Consider the following 22,683-nt stretch of genomic DNA (forward strand, 5'->3'; position numbering starts at 1 on the left):
AAGTGCGTACTGCAGGTACACTGCTATATATGGGGCTCAGGATCATAAATAGATTAGGAGGGACTTCTTTTCTTTTTAAAATTTCTGTTAAGTGAGGATATATATGGAAAGCAATTATTTTATAAAGTGGACTAAAAGCAAGGTGGAAAAAGTTTTTCGTTCCATTTGCAAATAATAAATTACAGATTCACTTCTCCACCCAAAGGGTCTTCTTTGTATTGTATTTGAATTCTTTTCATTGTTATGCTCTTAAACTGCAATATATATTAGGGATAATAATGGTAATGTTGTCTGCTTTTTTTCTGCTTTACAGAATTTCACTTAGCTTGCTCAATCGATGGTAACCATGAATAAGTCATGAGTACTTTTTATACCATTTATTTTTTTGCTTTAGAAGACCATGAAAGAAACTGGAGCAAGAGTGAGCAAATAATGTGTCTGTCCAGGGTACAATCTTCACATAATTATGAGGAGGGATTGTATTGATAAAAATAATACAAGACGTTACTTCTGATAAGTATATTAGGATTTCTTCCTACTCATATTCGGTATTCCACTTAATACTTACCCATTTGTGACTCTCAGAAGCCAGCAAGCAGTATCCACAATGGGGAGTTGACACTGGGATAAGTCAACACAGCTCGTTATAGAATTATGTTTGTCTCCAGTTCTTGCCTGCATCTAGTTCCATTTTCTAGGGGTCAACACTAGCTTCAACTGCACAATGGGGGGCATAACTTACAGTACTTGTTTACTCACACGGTGAAGTTTGCAGTGATGAAACTCTCACGCATAAGACCCTTATGGCATTTCTTATGGATCTGTTTTCTGAATACCCTTTCCTTTTATGGAGGGCAAAAGCATTTGGGAGAGTGTTTGTGAGTCACTGGACTCCATATTAATAAATAATTCCTTTAACCAACCCTTTGGCGCACTTAAAATATGGAAATAACTATTTTTTTTATCTACGAAGTAGGGACCAAGTAGTCACAACAGACCAAAAAAAACACAAAAGCCTATTCCTATCAATAGAAACAGGAAGATCTTACATTAAATAGAAATGTTATCTAACCTGATTATTTTGGAAATCATAGTCTAAAGAGTATTGGAGTTTCCCAAGCTTTTCTTCCTCCTTAGGCTGTTCTTTGTCTTCGCCATCAGTTAATCCAGTCTCGGCATCATCATCGTCATCATCCTTTAGTGTCTGTAAAGTAAATTTAGGGAATGCATCAGGTTTTGATATGATTGTGATATTCTGCATGTAAAGCTTTGCAGTAACTTTACAGTGGAGATTCAGGACTTGGTTTTATTCATACTGTCATACTGCAAATATTTGTACCGAGCAGGCAGCAAGAAACTAAGGAAAACTGATTTTAGCATAGAAGCAGGCATATTATGCTCACATTTCAACTAAACTATGTTACGTGAATACTGCATAATGCTTGATAACAAATCAGTTTTAATAACAGTTAACAGGAACACACATGCTTATAGCAGTATTACGAAAAATCCATTAAAAGGTTGCATAGAAATGAACTCAAGCCAATTCTGCATGCACTATATCAAGGCCCAATGCAAAATTATGGCTGCCACATTCCTTGAGTTTCATAAAAACTTGTGCCATTCACAGTTAAGTATTCAGTCAGAATAAAACATGCTATCATTGAAAGGAGGCTAATGAAATAAAGGTTTTCTACTTTTATTTTTTTTTTCATTCATTTTAATGTAAAGCCAGGCTGAACCAAATTAATTTTGTATTGTTTATATTTCATTACAAAATTTAGGAATTGTTTGTTAGTAATTAAGTCATTGCAATTTAATTAACTGGGGATTTAGTCTTACATTTTCCACTAGTAATTTAGATAGCTTATGTGTTCTTGCTGCCTTATAAATAACATTTAGAAAATGCATGTCTCTTCACACTGCAGGTCAATGTGATCTTATGTGTTTGTGAACTCTTAGTCTTCATTAAGTTAACTATGTGGTAGATAAAAACAATAGCACTGATACTTAAGATAGATGTTTGCTCTTTGCGCTGATTTCACACGCACATTTTCTTGTTAAGTGCTCTTTTTTTCCCCAAAAAAAGTACCATGCTTTTCCCAGTGTTGGAACCCACATGCATTATCCATTTATCCCATGGATATTCTGTGCATTATGCCACTGCTATATTTTATGTTCAGGGAAACGTTTGTCTCTGATTTCACATTGGATGATATGATATGTTGCTGTTTAGCCAATAAGCTTTAGAATTAAATTTTGGGACTGTGAGGAGTCACTTGATGCCGCACACTGTTCTTTGACATTTTATCTTAAAATGTACATATTTGTGACCAAGTCTTTGTTTCAGCATTGTTTTAGTTAATCTACTATTTCTGACAAATGGTCTACTAAATATAAATATGTCCACCATTTGTTTTAAACACCCTGTATTCATTCTACACCATGGATTGTCTGATTTGTGAAGTATATTTCAATATATTTTTGCAGTAATACACAAAACGATTTGGCTGCAAAATCCAAGATACCTGCCAAGAAGCCATCAGCCTATGAAACTACAACAACAAAAACTTAGTTATAAATGTTAACTAAGGAATATATCTGGCAGAGCATTATATTACTAATGCCAGTATGTTAAATGCTTTTTTATCACTGTAGTTAAATCTTTGGGCAAAACAGCAGCTTGTCGGCACATAGCTGTCAATCACTTATAAGCTATTTGGCCGCAGCTATTTTGTGTCTTCAGATGGAGCTTCAGATGACATTTCAAAGACCTACAGTATTAAAATGATTTGACAGGGTTTTACATTTTATCATTAACTGTGTTTTATATGCTATTTGCCAAAAAATAATCTGAAAAAAAAAGATATATATTTTTGCCATTTATAGGACTAAAACCAATTAAATAAAGCTGAGCGACAATGCCAGGCACAAAATATGGACAACTCTGGAGCTGTTTCTGCAAAATAGCAGACTTTTTTTCTAATCTTATAAAGCCTTTTTAAGAAATGGGAATATTTGTTCCAGTTTATGGGGTTGTTAAGAGTTAGAAAGATGATGAGCTTTTAAAGAGAACCTGTTAACTCTGATATCTCTTTTTACCTGTAAATATAGGATTAATCTGCGGGTAAATAGTAGTACAATGCTGTCCGGCCACCTTACTGAAAGAGTGACAACCGTGAAAATATTAGCTTTATTCCCCCCGGTAGCCGCTTGCTTTCAGTCATAGAGGTGATGTCCAGAGGAGCTTCAGTCACCGGTCACATCACTATGAGCGGCCGCTGTAAGCACTCCCTGGGACTTGAATGACAGTTAGATCTGCATTGATATGCTGCAGAGCCGGCTGTCAATCAAATTTCCGGTATGACTACAGCCTACACTAACAGTATAGTGAGCGGCAACTGAACCCGCTCAATGCACATTCCTATTATTGAATGCTGCCAGAGCGGCGACAGTCACCACTTATTATACTGTTAGTGTAGGATGTCATGCCAGAAATTTGATTGACAGTCGGCTCTGCAGCATATCAGTGCAGAACCGGTTGTCATTCAAGTCCGCTTGTACTTGGGCTGATGCTCACAGTGATGTGAGCAGTGGCTGAAGCTGCTCAGGGTATCGCCTCTATGACTGAAAGCCATCAGTTACCGGTAGGAATAAAGTTTTTTTTTTCAGTAACACTGCCAGGGAGCTTTATAAAGCTATTTACCTGAAGATAAACCATATATTTTCAGGTAAATAGCTTATTAGAGTTGACAGGTTCCCTTTAAGAAAAATCAGTGCCACCCATATCCTTGGGCAGTGTCTGGTATAGCAGCCTTTCCTCACTAACTTGAATGAAGCTACCTTTAAGTAAGAGCAGTATTATTTCTGAATATAAAAAAGACACATTTTTCTAATCCCACATTTTTAAGCAACACTTAACGTTTATCCTTCTTTACACAAAATAGAGCCCTAGTTAGGTGGAGGATATTTGCCAAAAAGGGGTTTGATTAGCCTAGTGAAGAACACATCTAATCCTGAGCAGTTATAAACTCATTTAATGGAGCAAATATCAGGACTCATATTTCACTTAGTTGAAATTATATTATTAGGAAATGTAACTTGAAGCATGCAATTGATCTGCAATTTTTGTTTAATAAATGTTGATTATTTGCAGCAATTACACAATTTTAACCTTCTAATACAATTCTGCTTGTATTTGTGGTGATAACTTTATTTACGTTTGAATGAAATCAATTTAGTTCAGCCTCTTGATGTATTAAGCAGTGTTAAGCAGTGGATTAATCTCAATTGAGAAGCCCCAGCTGTCAAGACAACTAATCATAAAATGTTTCCACTATCTATGGTTTATCCAAATAGGAAAAAAAACCTACCGCAAGTGACAATCCAGAACAGTCATGAGATACAACACAGAGAAGGGAGGACACAGAAGGAAGAAATCAAATTAAGACAGCCACACATAACCATTAGTAAGAACTTTGGAAAAATGACCATTAGATATGCATTTCATTTACAGTCTTGTCTACTGAGGAAGCTGACATGTAGGTCAATTCTGGTGTTCAGAAAACATTTTATACTCTGCAATATCATTTATATCTATGCTTGCATTCTAGATATGAAATGTAACACAATAAAACTGTATTCATATCTATCATACATGTCTATGCCTTACATTAACACCGATATCGCTGTAGCCACTAGCATTTCTATTTCTACTACATCTTTCTCCTACAACTCTATCTCCTCAACATTGTTTTTTGGCAGTTGACCATACTTGGTTCAACCTAAAGTCTATTGTAGAAATGTTTATCTTGGTGCATGTTATAAATTCTCAGAGTTACTAGGGGAATTGGCAAGTACAACCCACATGGTATTGTTACATACCTGTCCCGGGTATTCCGAGCTCTGCTTCCTTCACCTTGAAGAGTGAGGAACACTCAGGAATCTTGGGAGCAATAGGACGAATTAAGTGGAAGTCAGCAGGGGTAGAAGTAGGTTAAAAGGATTGTCTGGTCTGTGTGAGCGGTGATGTATGCGGGCAGAAGTCTTCTAACGGGCACTGACCTTGTCCATACACTTGTATTGAGCGAGGCCGCACCCTGCCTAGTGATCCGGCCATCCAGTGGGCATGGCCATCTAGAGGGCGAGGCCTCACTCAATACAAGTGTATGGTGTAAGGCCGCACCCAGTAGACTAGCTCTGGCCAGGAGTATGTATAACTCATATGTACTTGCTGGTCCCGGATCAGATCCTCACAGAGTACAGTGTGTGCACTGGGGAGATTAATAAGTCTGCAGTCACACAGAGTGACTGCAGACTTATCAATTTGGACTGTACAACCTCTGTAAGCACAGTGCACTAAAGATGGACAGACAACACACTAAAATATTGAATCCCAATACTGAGACATAGGTGTGTGTCCTAATGGGCCTTAAATAGGAGCAGAGAGATGACGTCACTGAGCTACACTGGGCAACCTGCAAAACCTGACATGGAGCACAACAGAGGGCAGCGAACAGAGATGAAGGAAGCAGAGCCTGGGATACCCAGGAAAGGTGTGTAACAGGTATTAGGGGTGGTATATAAAACAATGATTTTCTCTTTGGGTCATCATTTCATTTCTGCATAATGTAGCACCAATCAGCAACAACACTAGGTATCTTACAGTGTATCAGATTTGCTTGGAGAATTCCTTGAACCATACATAGATAAATAGTTTACAAGTTTATTTCAAAATTTGAACAAAATGTATATAACTGGGCTACACCATCATCATTATGTTTTAGTTCATTGGACCTCCCACAGCTCTTGAATGAAGGGGCTGCAGAATTTAACTAGTCTCCCAACTTTATTCCTACACAGCAGAGCTCTTGTCACCAAAGGAAGGGCAAAACAGCACTATTCCATTTAATGGAGCTGTGTTGCATTTCTGTGTATTATGGAAGGAGGGAATGGAAGTCAATTGATTTTATCTCTTTGAGTCCATTAGACTAGATGCCTACCAAACATAAAGTGATGACTAGAGAAAGCAGATTTGCTAAATTTGGAAAGCAGATTCAATTTAGTCCCAATAAAATCATCCTAAACCAAAAGTACCCCAATTACCATTTACTGTTCTCCGAGGTCTCCACAGCCCCAAAAGCATAATAAAATGAGGGGCATGAAGGGGTTAGAAAATATCAAAACAGTTTATAATCAACTGTCCTTATGTCCTATTTACTATGACTAAGCTCCCTAGTCATCTAGTCTGGTGCAGATTGGCCTCATGAGGTCATGTGGAGGCAAACGGAAGTGATGTTAATGACATGCTTTGTCCCCGATTTGACTTTATGAGGTCAATCCCTGACCTCATCACTGGTAGAACTGAAGATTTGAGCAGATGATTGGGGAACTGCAAGTTGGCTTAAACAGGTGAGGGCCCAAGAAAGGCGAATATTAGGTGTTTTATTATTCTACCCCCTTCTCGACTCTCAAAGCAATAAAGCAAAAAAGATGGCCAGCTGGTCTCCATTTTGCATGATCCCTGAGAAAGTTTCAGATTCACCAAAAACCAGGAAATTCTCAGGAAATTCTTAACAAATTTGATTAATTACAGAATGAATTGCTCATCTCTAATGATGGCATAATGTAGAAATATCCCATAATTTCTTTTGATGGGACGACCTCTTTATTTCAACTATACACACTTCTACGTATACGGTAAACTAGCCTGAACTTTATATTTTGTGTAGGTCCATAATATTTCTTACCCTCAAAAAGCAATCCCATTCTGCCTTTCATAGTTAAAGAATGAGGCAGCTGATTGCTACTTAAAGGGAATCTGTCACGTCCTAGCTACTATCTACACTGCCCCATAGCATTGTTAGTGATGCAATGTGCATCACTAACAAGTTGTTTGCATTAAAATTAGTGGTAATATAATGATTTTATAACCTTTGATATACTTTATCCTACCTGCTCATTTTCAGTCATAGGGGTGTGATTCTCACATCCAGTCAGGGGCGGGCGCTGCATTCAGTTACTGCTGGTGCCGCCCACGTATTTGAATATTGCTCCCGACAAGCGCTATTATTGTGGGGCGCATGCGCATTTGTACACGTCCAGCCATTGGTCCCGCACCTGCGCAGTTAGGCTGTGTGGTTACCAGCTTCACTGCGCACGCGCTATGTTCCCACGCATGCGCAGTAAGGCTGTGTAGTACACAGCTTCACTGCGCACGCGCGGGTAACAGAGGGTCATAGCGCATGCGCAGTGAAGCTGGTAATCACACAGCCTCACTGCGCAGGCACGGGACCAGCGGTCGGACATGTAGAAATGCGCATGCGCCCCACAATAATAGCGCTTGTCGGGAGCAATATTCAAATACGTGGGCAGCGCCAGCAGTGACTGAATGCTGCGCCCGCCCATGACTGAATGTGAGAATCACACCCCTATGACTGAAAATGAGCAGGTAGGACAAAGTGTATCAAAGGTTATAAAATCATTATAATACCACCAATTTTAATGAAAAAAGCTTGTTAGTGATGCACATTGCATCACTAACAATGCTATGGGGCAGTGTAGATAGTAGCTAGGATGTGACAGGTTCCCTTTAAATTCACGAGTACCATAATAACACTGGTAATACTATAACAGATATGAATGCCTGGAATATATCCTTGATAACAACCATGGCCTGCTATTCAGTAAATATAAATGACTTTAAAGAAAACCATTCATAAAACCCTCTGAGAAATGTTATTTGACCTGGTTCTAACAAAATAATTGTAAAACTATTATGAAATGACCATTCACCACTCACATGACAGCTCAATTCCCCTTACACTTTGGTGTCAGCAATGAAATGTTCCTATAAATGGGATGATTTACTAATCATTCTGTCACAGAGAAGAGAGTTCATAATGTGCTAATACATCTACTTCAATCCCTTATAAATATTTCAGATGCCTTCAAAGCATATTCCCTCTTGAAATAAATAGGTCATTTTTCCACATAGCAACAGAGATAGTACATTATACAAAACCGAATGACATAATACATATAAAACATGAGAGGAGAAAAATTAAGAAAACAAAATAAAAATGTAAAAAAAAATAAAAGACTAAAACAATAACAATGCACATTGTTAGTAACCCAATGGGAGTCATTTATGCTGAAAAAAGTTAAGTAAAACATAGAAACCTGTATCTTTGTTTTGTTTTTTTTATGTTCATTAATGATAATTTGTCACATGAGAATAGCTTCATGCTTATTCAAGACTTGAGAATATTTTACATCCAGCTTTTTAAAGAACAAACCACAACCAAGACTTTCTTTTAAAGCATCTGGTCTATTTCTATAGTTCAAGTTTGGTCATTGCCCTTTATGAATCATTTGCCAAACCCAGAGGCAAACTGTCTAGAGACAATTTTGCAGGACACTTGCTAGTCAGAAATCTGCAAATAATTAGGGCAAACACTTTACTGGTAAATCTAGCTGCTGCTCTGTGATGGCTAGCTAAAATATGGTGATTCTTTTTATTTACTAATTGACCTATCTATATTATTTGTGACGTTCATTTTTTCAAAGGGGGAGTGCAGATACATTGGTTGCTCCATCTGATCTTGGGGTTGAACTTATTGTATGCCATTTATATATGCAATTATATTCTATTAATAATTTAATGATAGCTTTACTATTTGATAATTTAATTCTAAAGTGAAAATTATCACGTAATTGGCAGTATCTTCGCCCTATCTTCTGATTTATCAATAAATGGAAAATTGTACGTTTTGGAGATCAATCTTTTAAAGGACAACATATATAGTTTAACTTGTTACATTTGTCTTATGATGCTGAAATTAAAGCAATTAATGTCAAATATTGGGCAGCATCATTGCTCAGTGTTACTTTACAGTGGTGGAGACCTGGGTTCAAATCCCACCAACATCTGAAAAGAGTTGCATGTTCTCCCCGTGTTTGCTTGGATTTCATATGGGTACTTTGGGTTTCTACCCATACTTTAAAAACATACTGATCGGGAATTTAGATTGTGAGCCCCAATAGGGACAGTGTTGATAAAGTCTATATCAGCTCTGCCTAACATGATGGTGCTTCATAAGTAAACATAAATAAATACAAGGGTATCCATGCACAATAAGTTAGAACACCTATTTCGGTGGTAAGTTATCTAGTGTGTATATGGATGTCCTGACCATCACCTAGCAACTGGAAGAAGGATTGAGCATGTTCAATTCCAACACGCCTGATCATTTGTTTCTGTGGGAATTAATAAAAAGACTTCTATATCATTCATTTGGTGAAGCAATTCTCTGAGTGTTTTTTTTTTATAACCCAGGCAATAGCATCCATTTGATGTTAGAAATTATATAATATTATAATCCAGTCATACGTGAACCCCATTGTCAATATAAAAAATAAATCTATGTCATTTATAAAAGCAAGTGCAAAGAAAAACAGTGTTGTTACCAATTAATTAATCAATTTTCCAATTAAATTCCAACTCAGGTTTTGCAAGTGCACTATTATTACCATTTCTCGGTGTTTACTATTAGCAACAACATTGTTTTTTTTAATTAAACCTTCTGTACATTTATTTGCGGAACATTGTAGGAATTAATCTTTTTGATGAAGGAATAAAGAGAACGAAATAATTAGGTTTCTGCTGAAATAAAGGAGATTGGTTATTCTTCCGTGATTGCTGTAGCTGGCATTTTATATGAAGAGAAACATCCATAGAATACTGCTATTTCTTTGTAAAGCTTGATTAAAAATTATGACTATTTTAGCATTGTGTTAAAATGTCATTAACAGATTTATTCTAATAGCTAAAATACAAAAACATTAAAGACATAAAAAAACACATTTTAATTACCATAATCATAAACATGAAAAACATATGTTAATTAAAGATCTACAAAGCAAAAACACAAGTGATTTCTCGCCCTTAGTCAATTTGTTTGTACATGTAATTCTAAGGCTCGTTTTCAGTATGGTACTTTTTCTATTCTGAGTTCTGTTTATGACCAATAAAGAGAACATTCACCTGGGGTATACAATATATATTAGGAAATGACGTTATTAGAAATTCCATAATATATTACAAACAAGAATAGAGCAGAGTTCAGCTGGGATTTTAAATTCCCTGCGTCTTCTCTCCATCAGCAAAGTATCTAAACCTTTTTTTGAACCTGTATTCTTTCAATGAACAGGGGATGGTGCAATATACTGATGCCAATATAATCAGATTCAGGGGGCATGGGTGGGTTTAGTTCAGAGATTAACCTGACTTTGTAATTAACTTGGTAGCTACTGAGCTCAGTGCTGCTGTTGTAGTTAAGTTATGAAGTTATGTTATGAACTTGATTCAGGTCCATTATTTGTTTGATGAGCTTAGTTTTAGTGCTGTATATATAACAGCCTTGTTCTAGTTTGTTAAAGGGGATGTTCGGCCTTGGGATACAAGTCTGCAGTCACTCTACTTGACTGCAGACTTGTGAATCATCACAACAGCGTGTGGTTCTCTGGTGCTAGTGCCAGGAGCTACATCAATGAGAAGGTTAAAAAGGTTTGGCTCTGTGAATCGTGGATGAGAGAATGAAAACAGTCGTTTAAGACCCATTTACATTATGCGTTTTGCGGAGTTATACGACAACAGATCAATATATATTTGCCAATCGATAGTCCTTTAATAGGCTGTTCAGAGTGGCAGACAGTAAAATTACATGATCAGTAATACATCGTTCAGTGCACCATTCAGGCTGCCACTGTTCTTGATGTGCTACCATGAGCGATGGTCATTTCATCAGATGATCAGCAGCCTGTTACAGTGCGTGATTATCTGGAACTAGTATTTCTAGGAACGCTCATTCCTGATAATCGTGTAGTGTAAATCCACCTTTCTTGATTACTTGTTTTAAAACCCAAACAGACTTGGCCATTAGGGGTTAATATTAGTGTTGCGCGAACGTGCTCAGATAAGGTGTTATACGACCATGCTTGGGTGCTAACAGAGTATCTTCAGTGGGCTTGAAAATAAATTTGCATCGCCGCAGCAGCATGTCTCATGGCTGTTAGACAGCCACAACACATTCAGGGATTGCCTAACAAACAGGAAATCCCTGCAAGTGGTGCGGCGGTCTAACAGCTGCGAGACATGAAGCTGCGGCAATGTGAACATATTTTTCGAGCTCACCGAAGATACTCTATTAGCACCCGAGCATGCTCGAATAACACCTTATCTGAGCACGTTCACGCAACACTAGTTAATATACAGTGTACAGGTCAATCAGTCTAATTTGACACACATACCGTAATGTATTAAGTTATCTTGGTGCAGAAACCTAACTCACATATAACTTAGCCTGAATAAATATAATTATTTTATTTGGTTACTAAGGTAGGAATAATTTTCCATGGCATGCTATACCTTGAGCATCTCATACAAGCTTCAAGTTGGGAATCTGTTATTAAAAATGTGAATTTCATGCCTGCACTCGCATCCTACGTCCTTATACTCCACATCTAATTAAAAGTAAGGAGTAGGGCAGATTGTAGCTATGGCACCAGCTGATGAGTGGGCTGGTTAGGAACTGGGAATCTGCGGGGAAGTGGGGAAAGGCAACAGCAGGCATCTCCCAGACACTAGTATGTAAAAATTTCCGAGGCGATGGCAACCACAATAACTACTTTGTCATACTTTAACCTCTTCCCACAAAAGGACGTTATATTAATGTCCTGGACAGTGGTCCTTGAAGTGTGGTGGAGGCTCAAATATATTATATTGCTGGCATCTGTCCCTAACATCAAATGCGGCAGTGATTGTTAACCATTTAAATGTCACTGTCAATCTCTGGCAGCAGCATGTACATGAAATGCAATGGTGCTCGTGTGCATTGGCTCCTATCGGCCCTGGCGACACTAACACCAGGGATTGTTTTTCTGGGTTAAAATCTTCAGAAAAATTCTCCTGGTAGGGCATCCATAGAAGACTTATTCACATGATATATTATTGTGGAATATTCACATGAGGCAGATTTGTTAAAGAAAGTACTTTGACTGTTTCAATGTTTCAATTCTCCAAAAATCCATGCTCACGCCATAGATACAACCAATGTACATGTATGGAAAAGATTTTCAGTCAAAAAAATTTCTTCAGTAGATATCATACATGTGAACATTCCGTATAAAGGATAATGAGATTATTTAGCAGCCTTGTAATTTGATAGTACCTTAACTTCTGTTCCCAAAGAACCATAACGACATGTACAAATTATTGAAATAAGTACATAACTTCTTTTTAGTTTTGTAGATCTTAAATTTTACATAAATATGTATATATATATATATATATATATATATATAAAATTGCAATAGCAGTTTTATATGTATATACAGTATGTACATTTTACTGTTTGCCTCTCATATGTTGCATGTCTAGTTTATTGTACTTCATAGTAACGAACGTCTATTCCACTGCAATGATTTTCATTTACGAGCAGTCTTGATATTGATCAACAGTATTCAATACGACTAACTGTACCTACATTTTAGATCTCCAAACTGTGATATTTGGCATGCTCTACAGCTTTTAATAATACACAATTTAAATGGTGTTACATACTCTTCATATCTAATTTTACATGTACACTCAATCTAAAAAACTGATAGAAAAGCTCAATAAAATATATTTTACTACTCTTAATAAAAAACTCTCTATGAAGTAGTGTTTACAAAATCACATCCATAGGAAATCAATATGTAATTTGCTTTGCCTCATTTAAACTTACAATACATTTAATGTCTAACATGGTCGACATATTTCATTACACTTCCACTGCATGTATAAAAACATGACAATGGTCGTTGATTTGGAAGTCGGAAATGCAAATACAATAATGTCCATATATGTAATGGAGGGCAGATTCTTTATTTAAAGCTATATTTTATATTTAATTTTTTAAAAAAATAATATACATCACAAGTTTTTATGATTAAATTACAAAGAAAATTCAAACTTTATTTATTATTTGGTTATTTATGACAGTTTATATGCATCTTTTAGTAAAAATTCAATTAATATGATCTTTTGATATGTCATAAATACATGTGAGAACTCTGTGTTCTTGGATCCCTATCAATTTCTACATCATAAGGTCTTTATAGAGTATTTGAATCCCACTGGCATTACTCAGAGAATTCTGTTACTGGAAATCTGGTCCAATATTAAAAGCAAAATCAATCTGGAAATCCAGTAATAGAAGTCTGCAATCCGTTCCAAAGAAATGTAAGCATTCTATTCAGCCATTTCATTCTGGAAATTAGTAGTAGTCTGTGCTTATAGTCCTAAATAATCTTCTAACAATTTATGCGAAAATTTGATCTTGATTCTATTTCTCCTCTAAAATAGATCAGTCATCAGATAGACAATATTTAGCTACATTTTAGAGTTAATGAGGTGGGTGCATGGAGCACTGTAGAGTATTAAGATCCTATGTCCTAGCTTGGGGAGGGCTACATGGTGGGCTGGGCACAATTAGGCTAGGTTCACATTAGAAAAACCGGGAAACCACCAGGCATGAGTAACAGGGTATCTCTAAATAAACATGCACAAAACATATCAAGAAATGGAAATATATAAACACTGGTCATGTGTACCTGCCGAGCATTCGGGGCTAGTGGATAGCTTTCCCATGACAAATGCAAATGGTACTAGATGGACACCATTGATTGTATTGCGCTATATTAGGTTTCACATTTGGTGTCAGTCATGTTATCGATTAAAAAAGGTGCACTTTTTCTTCAGGTGCAAATGACAGAACTTGTGATAGAGTCTCCTAATGGAAGCTTTGTGGCAAGTGTCAACCTAGCCTTAGCTGTGACCTGTTTTTAGATTTTTAGATATTTATATTAAAAGGGTTCAATATAAAACTGCAGTAAATATATACATATAAAACTTGAATACAATTTATGTAATTTTCACCAACAGCATAAACAAGGACTTGGTTACCTGGTCTTTCGCGTTCTTGCCTAAATCTTTTACATCTTTCATATTCATAGCATTCTTGCCACCCTTTTCTTTGCCCTTCTTCTTATTCTTCTTTTTGAACAAGCATTTCTTGCAAACGCAGAAACAACAAGTGAGTATCAACAAGACAGCAACTATGGCTATTGCAATTAAGGCCCAAGGTGGCACTGAAAAATAAGAGCACAACATAATCATGAGAAAGGCATTTAATTCTAGTTTATTCAAATAAACCAATGTCATTTAATCCAGTACTATACCAAAGTTGGAGTTTTCATTCAACAATTTTAGCTAAAATCCTCAAACCTATAACTTAGCCGTCGAAAAAATTCATTGGTGAAAAATCAAACATACAGGCAATAAATATACTGTTTCTTAACCCCTTCACCCTCCAGCCTCTTCTCACCTTCCTGAGCAGGCTAATTTATTTAATTCTGACCAGTGAGATAAGGGATGCTACATTTCCCTGATGGCATTACCTCGCTTTGTGAGGTAATAACTCTGGAATGCTTCAATATATCCCACTGATTCTGACATATTGTACTTAATATTAGGGGTAAATTTAGGTCAATAAGATTTGCGTTTATTTATGAAAATATTGAAAAATTGACAAACGATTTGAAAATTTTCCAATTTTCAAACTATTAATTTTTATGCCCTCAAACCAAATAATTATTCTACACAAAAAAAAGATAATAAATAACATTTACCACATGTCTACTTCACATCAGCATAATTTTTGAAACATATTTTTTTGTTAGGAATTTAGAATGGTTAAAATTTTATCAATAATTTCTAATTTTTCCAACAAAATTTACAAAACCAATTTTTTATGGATCACATCCATTTTGAAGTGACTTTGAGGGTCTATGTAACAGAAAATACCCAAAAGTGATACCATTTAAAGAACTACACCCCAAAACCTCATTCAGCAAGTTTATTAACACTTTAGGGTCTTCACCAGAATTAAAACAATGTGGAAGGAAAAAATGAAAATGTTAGTTTTTCCAACCAAAATATTGTCTTAGCCACACATTTTGCATTTTCAAAAGGGGACCAGGAGAATATTGACCATACAAATTGTTGTGCAGTTTCTCCTATCTCCATATGTGGTGGAAAACCACTGTTTGGGTACACGGTAGGGCTCAGAAGTGAAGGAGCACCCTTCAACTTTTGGAGTACAAAAATGGCTGGAAAAAATAGCCATGATACCATGTCACGTTTGTCGAACCCCTGATGTGCCTAAACAGTAGAACCCCATTTTATAAACTACACCCACTAGGACCATACAATTTGTTGTACAATTTCTCTTGAGTACACCAATACCCCATATGTGGTGGAAAACTACTGTTTGGGCACATGGCAGAGCTTGGAAAGGAAGGAACATGATTTAACCCCCCTCGCGAAGTGAAACTAAAAGCCTGCTTCAGACAAGACGCTAGTGGCAGGGCAGCACAGCACCTCCAAGGCATAAAGGGATAGCTCATGCCAGATGTCCAGCTTTAAGACCCAATAGTTGAAGGTCGCAGAGGAATTGGGGAGTATGCTGGTTTGGTTGGCCAGGTATAGCTTGACCATCTTAAATACTTTTCCCTCCTTGTCAAAAATATCCTGTCATCAGGGCCTGGATGCTGGGAGGGTGTCATGAAATTGGCCCAGGCCTTTGACAGTGTACCCCAGCCTCTGCTGTACCTGGTGTGTGTCTCCCTCGCCTTTCCTCCTAGGTTGGGCAAGGAAGCTTGCCTCCTGCTGCTAGCATTGTCTGATGGGAATTTTTTCAACATATTTTCCACAATGGCCTTCTGGTATAGCACCATTTTAGTAGACCTCTCCACCTCAGGAAGAAGAGATGCAAGGTTTTCCTTGTAGCGTGGGTCTAGCAGGGTGAACAACCAGTACTCTTTTTTGGCCAAGAAGAAAGTAACGTGAGGGTCATGGGAAAGGCAGCAGTACATAAAGTTTGCCATATGTGCCAATCTCCCTACAGCCAACACTTCCTTGTCTCCACCTTTTTGACTACTCTCCATCTCCTCCTCCTCAGTCCATCCATGTAGAAGAGATAGGACAAGTGGGGGTACTAGCCATCCTTGCGCTAGCAAACAGCTCCTGTTCCTCCTCAGCCTCCACCTTGTTATTGTTACCTAATCCCCGCTGAGCAGATGAGATGAGGCTGGGCTGGGTGGTATCTCCCTGCCTCATGTCTTCCTCCATCTCCACCTGGTCCACATGCAAAGCTTCATGTTTAATTGAGAGCAGTGACTGGTTAAGTAGGCACATAACTGGGATCGTTGCGCTGATTATGGCGTCATCGCCACTCACCATCTTTGTGGAGTCCTCAAAGTCTTGGAGAACCGCACAAATGTCAGACATCCATGCCCACTCTTGAGTTATTATGTGCAGAGGCTGACCAAAATACCGATGAGCCTCTGGTGCTGGTGCTCACAAAGCCTTGCCAGCATGTGCTGTGTGGAGTTACAGCGTGTGGTGACATTGCACATCAGTTGCTAAGCTGGCATTTGCATGTGCTGCTGCAGCACTGCTAGAATGGTGGCAGCTGACTTGCGCAAATGGGCGCTGACTAGGCATAACTTGACCAGAAGCTCTGACAAATTTGGGTAGGTTTTCAGAAACCATTGAACCACAAAGTTGAGAACGTGGTCCAAGCATGGTACATGTATGAGCTTGCCAAGTTTCACAGCCGCCATTATCACACACAACCATGCCTGGCTGTAGGTTCAGTGGTGAGAGCCACAGGTCTGTCTGGCCTGTTATTCCTTTCAATAACTCTGCGGCAGTGTGCGGTTTGTCTCCTAGACAAAATAGCTTCAGCACATCCTGTTGCCGCTTCGCTGAGGTAATGCTGCAGAGCTTCCAGCTTCCGGCTGATGTGGATGACATGCTCTGAGATAACAAATTAGAGATGAAGGATGAAGAGGAGCAGGAAAGGGTGTAGGAGGTGGAGGAAGCCCTGATAGAAGTAGGGCCAGCAATCCTTGGTTCGGTAGCACATGTGCCGTGCCAGGTTAAGACTCGGCCCCGGCCTCCACAATGGTCACCCAGTATGCCATCAGGGAAATGTAGCATCCCTGACCACAAGATCTTGTCCACGTGTCAGTCGTTAAGTGAACAATCCCAGTAACCAATTTGGTAAGGGCAGGAGTGATGTTCCTGGACACATGCTGGCACAAGGCAGGGACGCTACACTGGGAGAAATAGTGCGGGCTGGGGACTGAGTCCCGAGGGATGGCTGCTGTCATGAGTCAGTGGAAATCCTCTGTCTCCACAAGCCTAAACTGCAACATTTCCATGGCAAGCAGCCAGGAAATGTGCCCGTTTAGTGTTTGGGCCTGTGGGTGGGTGGCTGGGAACTTTCTTTTTTGTTCCAAGGTCAGGGATAGGGACAGCTGAATGCTGTGCACGGACAAGGATTTGGAAGTGCCTTGTGATGGTGCCTCAGAATGTGCATGGACAGGTGCAGAGCGGGAGGCATCTGCACCAGTGTCATGGACAGAGAATTGGCAAGCACCTAGCATGGCAAGAGGCAGTGGTGTCACCCACTGGCACCAATTGTGGAACCAGGTGTTTGGCCCACCTAGTCGGGTGCTTTGATGACATATACCTGATCATGCTGGTGATGGTTAGGCTCTCAGTGGTCAGGCCCCTGCTGATCTTAGCATGGCATAGGTTGCAAATTACCATTTTTTTTCCTGAGAACTCTCTTTAAAAAAGTCCCACACTGGGGAACACCTAACCCTTTAATTGAGAAATGGAGTGCTCTGCAGAACAGTTGCCATTCTTCTCCCTCTGGTCACCCTACTGCCTCTTCCTGCCTGTTTCGATGTTACCAATCACTCCCCATCAGCGCTGCTGTCCTTACTCTGCATGCCAGCTTCCGAGGTTGGGTCAGTGACTTCGTCATCAACCTCCTTGTCTTCCAACACCGCACCCTGGTTCTCCTGACTTGGTGACTTAACAACAATATGACTTATCGACAACTGTGCCTGGTTATCATCTACATCCTTAGACAATATTTGCCGTTCCCACCGTCATCTTCTTGTGATCGTGGCTGCTCTAAATTTTGTGCATCACTAAGCAGCATGTCCTCATTTCCCTCTTGGAACATGCAGGGTGAGAGGCCACAATCAAGAAATTATGATGTAAAGAGCTACTCGGGGTGTCTTAGTGTGTGATCACTGGTCTCCTGGGACTCAGCATGGTGGGAAGAAAGAGGATTAAGTTATCCAGACGGTTAGCTGGTGAGACTCGACCCAACCGACTACCAAGTCATACTGATGTGGCTTCAGAAGTGGTGTCCCGTGCCTCCCTGCAAAGTGGGACAGGAAGCTATGTGTTGTGGATGGGTGTGTTTCTTGTACTCCAGCAATGTTAAACTGTTTGAATGACAAATTCATTCCAGAAAAATATCTTGAATGTTTTTTTTTAGTTTAATATACCACCGTAATGTAACACAAAGCACATTAAACTGTATGGATGACAAATTCAATCCAGGAAATTTTTTAAATGTTTTTTTTTGGAGCTTAATATACCACCATAATGTTACACAAAGCATGTTAAAACTGTATGGATGAAAAATTCAATCCAGAAAAATTTTTGAACTTTTTTTGGAGTGTAATATACCACTGTAATGTAACTTAAAGCACGTTAAACTGTATGGATGACAAATTCAATCCAGGATTTTTTTCAGAACTTTTTCTGAGTTTAATACTACAGTAATATGACACAATGCACATTAAACTGTATGGATGACAATATAGTAAATTTTTGCAAAAAAATGTGGTCAACTGCAGCAGCTATATATTTAGCAACAGACTGCAAAGCCTTAAGCCCTGCCTAGAGGCTGTATTCAGCCACTCTCCATGCTCTAGCAGCAGACCCTAGGCTAAATGCAGAATGTATCGCATAGAAACAGCAAAGCATTAGCACCAGTATCCCCACAAGAGGACTCTAATTTGTGAAACTGTGCACACACAAGCCTGGACAACTGCTCTCTCCCTCCAATCAGAACTGTCCCTGAGCTGTGCAATGGCATCAGTGTGCCGAGCGAGCCTGCGCCAGTCCTTTTATGACCTCTGATAAGGTAATGAGTCCAGCCAATCACAGTAATGCCACTACCAAGATGGCTACATCATTACAGTGACTGGCAGGCGATCCCCGCATGTTTATTGGCTGCGTAACGGGCTCCAAACATGGGGGGGTGGGGATTCGAGCATTAAATCCAAGCACCAGCCAATGCTTGGTGAGTGCCAAGCACATCCGAGCACCCAGATACTCAAGTGACATCCGTATATCATCAAGCACGTTTGCTCAATACTGATTGACACCACATGTGCCTCACAGAATTTTATACCATTGCGAGGTGAAAAAAGAATAATTACATTTTTACCAATAAAATGTTGTTTTAGCCCCAAGTTTTTAATTTTTCTAAAGGCTAGTATGAAAACAATGGACCTCAGTTTGTTGTAAAAATTTCTCCTGAGTGCATAAATACCCTACATGTAATCAGAAACTACTTTTCAAGCACAGTGGAAAGCTCAGAAAGAAAAGAGCGCCATATTGTAGTGCAGGTTTAGCTATCAAAATTGGACACACAATTTCTTCTGAACATGGCCATACCACATATGTGGCTGTACAGTACTGCTTAGCCAAACGACGAGACTCGGGAGGGAAGGAGCCCTATTTGACTCTTTGAGATATAATTATCGAAAAATAGTTTGTAGACTCCATATACAGAGCCCCTAAGTGCCAGAAGAGAAGAATCTCCCCTCAAGTGACCTCCACGTGTGTTTTCCAGAAACAAGTAGAAGTGGATGTTGCTGAGTGAAAATTTTAAATCTGCCATTGTATTGCCTGCACATTGTAGTGCCCAATACATTGTAGTGCCCATACATTGTGCCCAGCTCATGCTTCTGGAGACATAAACCCTGTAAATGAGGCAGGCTCTCATCGCTACAGAAATGCCAAACATTTTGATGCTAAATGTTGTTTAGGCAGACTGGGGAGCTCAGTCAGAAGGGAGAGGGGCATTTAGATTTGGCAGTGCAGAATTAGCTGGATTTTTTTGGGGGGGTGAAGAGCCGTAGCGCTTTTCCACAGCCTTTGTGCTGCGAGTAACATGGAAGCCCTCTATATTTCCGTTAATGGATGATGACGAACCTGAGTGGGGGATTTGCTTTTTTTTTGGATTGAGTTGAAGCTTTTGTTGGGAACATTTTACATAATATTTTAGATCACGTTTAACCTGTGCTCTATGCTGAGCACTTACATCGGGGTTTTCCATCTAAGTCTCTGATAAACATGATTCAGATGAAACCCATGACGGATCCATTCACTATAATGCGGCAGCAGAGCTACTCTGGACTCCATCTGGCCTCTGTTCAGCTGTGTCCTTCTTTTCTGTTGTGCACAAAACTGTGGCTGACCATGCTTTTATGCACGCTTTAAAAAAAAGACACCACTGGATCATAGGCCAGACAGAGTCCACAGTGTCTCCATCTACCTCATTATAGGGAATCTTCTATTGTGAGTTCCATCTAAATCACGTATTTCAGAGATTTACACGGAAACCCCGGGGCAAGCGATCAGCGCAGAGCACAGGATAAATGTGCGCTGAGCCTTACTGTGATCTTTGGAAAATGCAAAAGGTAAAAGCTGGTGATAAAAAGCGCTAAGGCATATAAAATTCAGCAATTACTACCTTTATTAAAGTCCTTGTAAAAACACATCTGATGAAGACAGCTTGCATGCCGTCGAAACGCGTTGTGTTTTTACAAGGACTTTAATAAAGGTAGTAATTGCTGAATTTCATATGCCTTAGCGCTTTTTATCACCAGCTTTTGCCTTTTGCATTTTCCACTTTTCACCCCTTTGGGGTTACTGGTGAGCAGCTTTGGCTTACTTTTTAATTTTAGCTCATGGACTGTTTGCCCCTCACTTTGACATCCTAGTGCTTCTTACTACCAGCTTCAACGTCTTTTTTTCTTTTTACTGTGATCTTTCGAAGTCAGAATGAATCAACAGCAGTTCAAAAAATTGGTTTTATTTATCTTTACGCCATTTCTCATGCAGTATAAATGATTAGACAACTTTATTCTTTGGGTCGGTGTGATTACAGCGATACCAGATTAATATAGTTTTTTTATGTTACGTGTAGTGTTGAGCATTCCGATACTGAAATATCGGGTATCGGCCGATATTCGCGGTATCGGAATTCCGATACTTAATTCCGATACTTTTGCAATATCGTATACCGGAATCGGAAGTTCCCATAATGCAATGAGCCATTTTCATTTTATTCAGCCAATGACGATCCTAAGAAGTGTGGGCACATCCTGTTAGGCATGTAGGCATCTTAACTAATGGCATGGCTGTGATTGGCTGCTGAAATGATGTCATGATGCACTATAAAAGCCGCCGCCGCCATTTTGAGCTCACTCTGCTGTGAATTCAGTTAGGGATAGGATGCTGTTGTTCTGAGGGACAGTTTTAGCTACCTATTTGGTCTATTCTGCTTTACCCAAGCTACTTTATAAATCGCTGTGCCTTGCAGTGCTAGTGCACAGTTCTCTGTGCTGTTCACCGCTTTCTGCAAGGTCTCTGTGTGTGAGTGCAGCTCACCCTGTAGTGTGTGCTTCAGCCTCGTCTGGTTATAGTGCACTCAGTGTGTGTCACTGCCTCATACATTGTCCTTTTTTGCCAATTCATAATTTTTCCTGATATCTCCTATTAGTGTGGTGGTTCCATCCGTATTCAGCTAAATTTGTTCCAAACACACTATATAGGAGTAGATAGAGAAATTTTTTTGGTCTTGCAGCGCTAGTGCACAGTGCTCTGCATCTGTACTGTTCACCGCTGTCTGCAAGGTCTGGTGTGTGAGTGCAGCTCACCCTGTAGTGTGTGCTTCAACCACGTCTGGTTGTAGTGCACTCAGTGTGTGTCACTGCCTCATACATTGTCCTTTTTTGCCAATTCATAATTTTTCCTGATATCTCCTATTAGTGTGGTGGTTCCATCCGTATTCAGCTAAATTGGTTCCAAACACACTATATAGGAGTAGATAGAGAAATTTTTTTGGTCTTGCAGGGCTAGTGCACAGTGCTCTGCATCTGTACTGTTCACCGCTGTCTGCAAGGTCTGGTGTGTGAGTGCAGCTCACCCTGTAGTGTGTGCTTCAACCACGTCTGGTTGTAGTGCACTCAGTGTGTGTCACTGCCTCATACATTGTCCTTTTTTGCCAATTCATAATTTTTCCTGATTTCTCCTATTAGTGTGGTGGTTCCATCCATATTCAGCTAAATTGGTTCCAAACACACTATATAGGAGTAGTTAGAGGAGCCTTTCTGCAGCATTGGGCCCTGCAGCCCCAGCCAGATTAGTATTAGCCTATTTTTTGCAGTCTCATCTATTGCATTGTAGGTTACCTTCCTACATTGTAATAGCTACAAAAAGTTTGTGATACTATCGTTATTACATCTTTAGGCACATCCAGTGTCTTTTTGTGACAAAAAAACCCTAAATAAAGTTCACCAAACACTCCACTTTACAGTTGTGTAGGCCACATTAGCTCATATTAAAGTCTAGTCCACACTTTATAAAATTAGTGTTTCTTATACCTGTTAGCAGCTGTTCAGGAATAAGCACAC

The 22,683-nt window shown here is 39.1% G+C and overlaps 1 protein-coding gene across 2 annotated transcripts in view; it reads right to left on the minus strand.

Annotated features, from left to right (window-relative positions):
- SYT1 (synaptotagmin 1) overlaps nucleotides 1–22,683 on the minus strand; it is a 926,879-nt gene that overhangs the window by 251,539 nt on the left and 652,657 nt on the right. The window contains exons 7-8 of one of the 2 annotated variants that reach the window (XM_073651880.1): nucleotides 14,009–14,193; nucleotides 1,073–1,195 (exon numbers count right to left, since the gene is read on the minus strand). In XM_073651880.1, coding sequence (XP_073507981.1) covers nucleotides 1,073–1,195; nucleotides 14,009–14,193 — 308 coding nt within the window. Of the gene's footprint in view, nucleotides 1–1,072; nucleotides 1,205–14,008; nucleotides 14,194–22,683 lie in introns of both variants that reach the window. The other variant, XM_073651879.1, reaches the window with a different exon arrangement.

Source organism: Phyllobates terribilis, unplaced genomic scaffold (assembly GCF_046119375.1).
Source record: "Phyllobates terribilis strain yellow unplaced genomic scaffold, ASM4611937v1 Scaffold_11__3_contigs__length_659146591, whole genome shotgun sequence".
Classification (NCBI taxonomy): Eukaryota; Metazoa; Chordata; class Amphibia; order Anura; family Dendrobatidae; genus Phyllobates; species Phyllobates terribilis.